This window comes from Penaeus vannamei, chromosome 19 (genome assembly GCF_042767895.1).
Source record: "Penaeus vannamei isolate JL-2024 chromosome 19, ASM4276789v1, whole genome shotgun sequence".
Classification (NCBI taxonomy): domain Eukaryota; kingdom Metazoa; phylum Arthropoda; class Malacostraca; order Decapoda; family Penaeidae; genus Penaeus; species Penaeus vannamei.
Genome location: NC_091567.1, coordinates 7,295,409 through 7,297,908, shown reverse-complemented (window position 1 = coordinate 7,297,908; position 2,500 = coordinate 7,295,409). Strand labels below are relative to the sequence as shown.

The window sequence follows — 2,500 nt, the reverse complement described above, 5'->3', positions numbered from 1 at the left end:
GCTGGGGCTTGCCAACCTGCTGGAGCTTGCCGACCTGCCGGGGCTTGTCGACTTGGTGGAGCTTGTCGACCTGCTGGTGCTTGTCGACCTGCTGGGGCTTGCCGACCTGCTGGAGCTTACCGACCTGCTGGGGCTTGTCGACCTGGTGGAGCTTGTCGACCTGCTGGGGCTTGTCGACCTGCTGGGGCTTGCCGACCTGGTGGAGCTTGTCGACCTGCTGGGGCTTGCCGACCTGCTGGAGCTTGTCGACCTGCTGGGGCTTGTCGGGCTTGTCGACCTGGTGGAGCTTGCCGACCTGCTGGGGCTTGTCAACCTGGTGGAGCTTGCCGACCTGCTGGGGCTTGCCGACCTGGTGGAGCTTGCCGACCTGCTGGGGCTTGTCAACCTGGTGGAGCTTGTCGACCTGCTGGGGCTTGTCGACCTGCTGGGGCTTGTCGACCTGCTGGAGCTTGCCGACCTGCTGGAGCTTGCCGACCTGCTGGGGCTTGTCAACCTGCTGGGGCTTGTCGACCTGCTGGGGCTTGTCGACTTGCTGGGGCTTGTCGACCAGCTGGGGCTTGTCGACCTGCTGGAGCTTGTCGACCTGGTGGAGCTTGTCGACCTGCTGGAGCCTGTCGACCTGCTGGAGCTTGCCGACCTGCTGGGGCTTGTCGACCTGCTGGGGCTTGCCGACCTGGTGGAGCTTGCCGACCTGCTGGGGCTTGTCGACCTGCTGGGGCTTGTCGACCTGCTGGGGCTTGTCGACCTGCTGGGGCTTGCCGACCTGCTGGGGCTTGCCGACCTGCTGGGGCTTGTCGACCTGCTGGGGCTTGCCGACCTGCTGGAGCTTGTCAACTTGCTGGGGCTTGTCAACCTGCTGGGGCTTGTCGACCTGCTGGAGCTTGTCGACCTGCTGGGGCTTGCCGACCTGCTGGGGCTTGTCGACCTGCTGGAGCTTGCCGACCTACTGGGGCTTGCCGACCTGCTGGGGCTTGTCGGGCTTGTCGACCTGGTGGAGCTTGCCGACCTGCTGGGGCTTGTCGACCTGGTGGAGCTTGCCGACCTTCTGGGGCTTGTCAACCTGCTGGGGCTTGTCGTCCTGCTGGGGCTTGTCGACCTGCTGGAGCTTGTCTACCTGCTGGGGTTTGTCGACCTGCTGGGGCTTGCCGACCTGCTGGGGCTTGCCGACCTGCTGGGGCTTGCCGACCTGCTGGGGCTTGCCGACCTGCTGGGGCTTGCCGACCTGCTGGGGCTTGCCGACCTGGTGGAGCTTACCGACCTGCTGGGGCTTGTCGACCTGCTGGGGCTTGCCGACCTGCTGGGGCTTGCCGACCTGGTGGAGCTTACCGACCTGCTGGGGCTTGTCGACCAGCTGGGGCTTGCCGACCTGCTGGGGCTTGTCGACCTGCTGGGGCTTGCCGACCTGCTGGGGCTTGCCGACCTGCTGGGGCTTGCCGACCTGCTGGGGTTTGCCGACCTGCTGGGGCTTGTCGACCTGCTAAGTGATGGGCAGCTGCATGCCAGGCACGTATTTCTTGGGCTTGAGTCCCAGCCGCTCCCTCTCGCGCTTGAACTCCGCAAGCAGCCCCTGCACCAGCTCCCACAAGCCCGACTTCCCGGACTGGCTGGTGTTCGTACTTGTGGCGCTTTTGGCTAGCTGCTGCGGCAGGAGCTTGACGAGGGCGGCCTTCATGTCGCCAGGCCCTGCCACCAACGCCTCTCCAATCAGCAGTTCGCCCGTCCTTGCAACGAACGACTTCCTCATCTGCTCCACCACCAACTTGAGGTGCTGAGCGCGGTTCTCCTCGGCTTTCTGCTGCCGCTTCTGTGACCTGCTCGCTGTGGCCGTCCTTCTTGGCGGGCACCTTGAGCTTCTGCTCGAGGAGGACTTCGTATGAGGCGGGAGTGGCCAGGGCGATCACGTGCTGGTTCCCGTCCACGACCAGATAGGCGTTCTTGGTCGGCTTGGGCTTCTCCTCCATCTTGTCGGTCTTGAAGGCTCACTTCTCTTGCCTCCTCTTGTCCTCCTTCTTGTCCTCCTTGGGCTGCCTGGGCTCGGACACGAAGGCGATCAGCTCCTCACCGACTCGGGTTCCGAGGTCCGCCTTGGCATGGCGCGCTCCACGGGGTTCTTGCGCATGGACTTCTGTGTGTGTATAGATATAGATATATATGCATATATATCTATAACTATACGAACAGAGAAACACACACACACACACACACACACACACACACACACACACACACACACACACACACACATATATATATATATATATATATATATGTATATGTATATATACATATTATATATATATACATATATATACATACATATATATATATATATATATATATATATATATATATATATATATATATATATATATATACATATATATATATATATATATATATATACATATATATATATATATATATATATATATATATATATATATATATATCTGTATGTATATAAGTACACACATATATATGTATACATATGTATGTATGT

General features: G+C 57.9%; 1 protein-coding gene across 1 annotated transcript in view; it reads right to left on the bottom strand.

Moving 5' to 3' along the window:
- The window catches only part of LOC113829068 (uncharacterized), a 3,208-nt gene extending 1,247 nt beyond the window's left edge, over positions 1-1,961 (bottom strand). The window contains exons 1-4 of the mRNA XM_070133544.1: positions 1,584-1,961; positions 962-1,474; positions 764-928; positions 1-673 (exon numbers count right to left, since the gene is read on the bottom strand). The exon at positions 1-673 is cut by the window's left edge and continues 848 nt beyond it. Coding sequence (XP_069989645.1) covers positions 1-673; positions 764-928; positions 962-1,474; positions 1,584-1,961 — 1,729 coding nt within the window. The remainder of the gene's footprint in view (positions 674-763; positions 929-961; positions 1,475-1,583) is intronic.
- Positions 1,962-2,500: the final 539 nt, after the last annotated feature.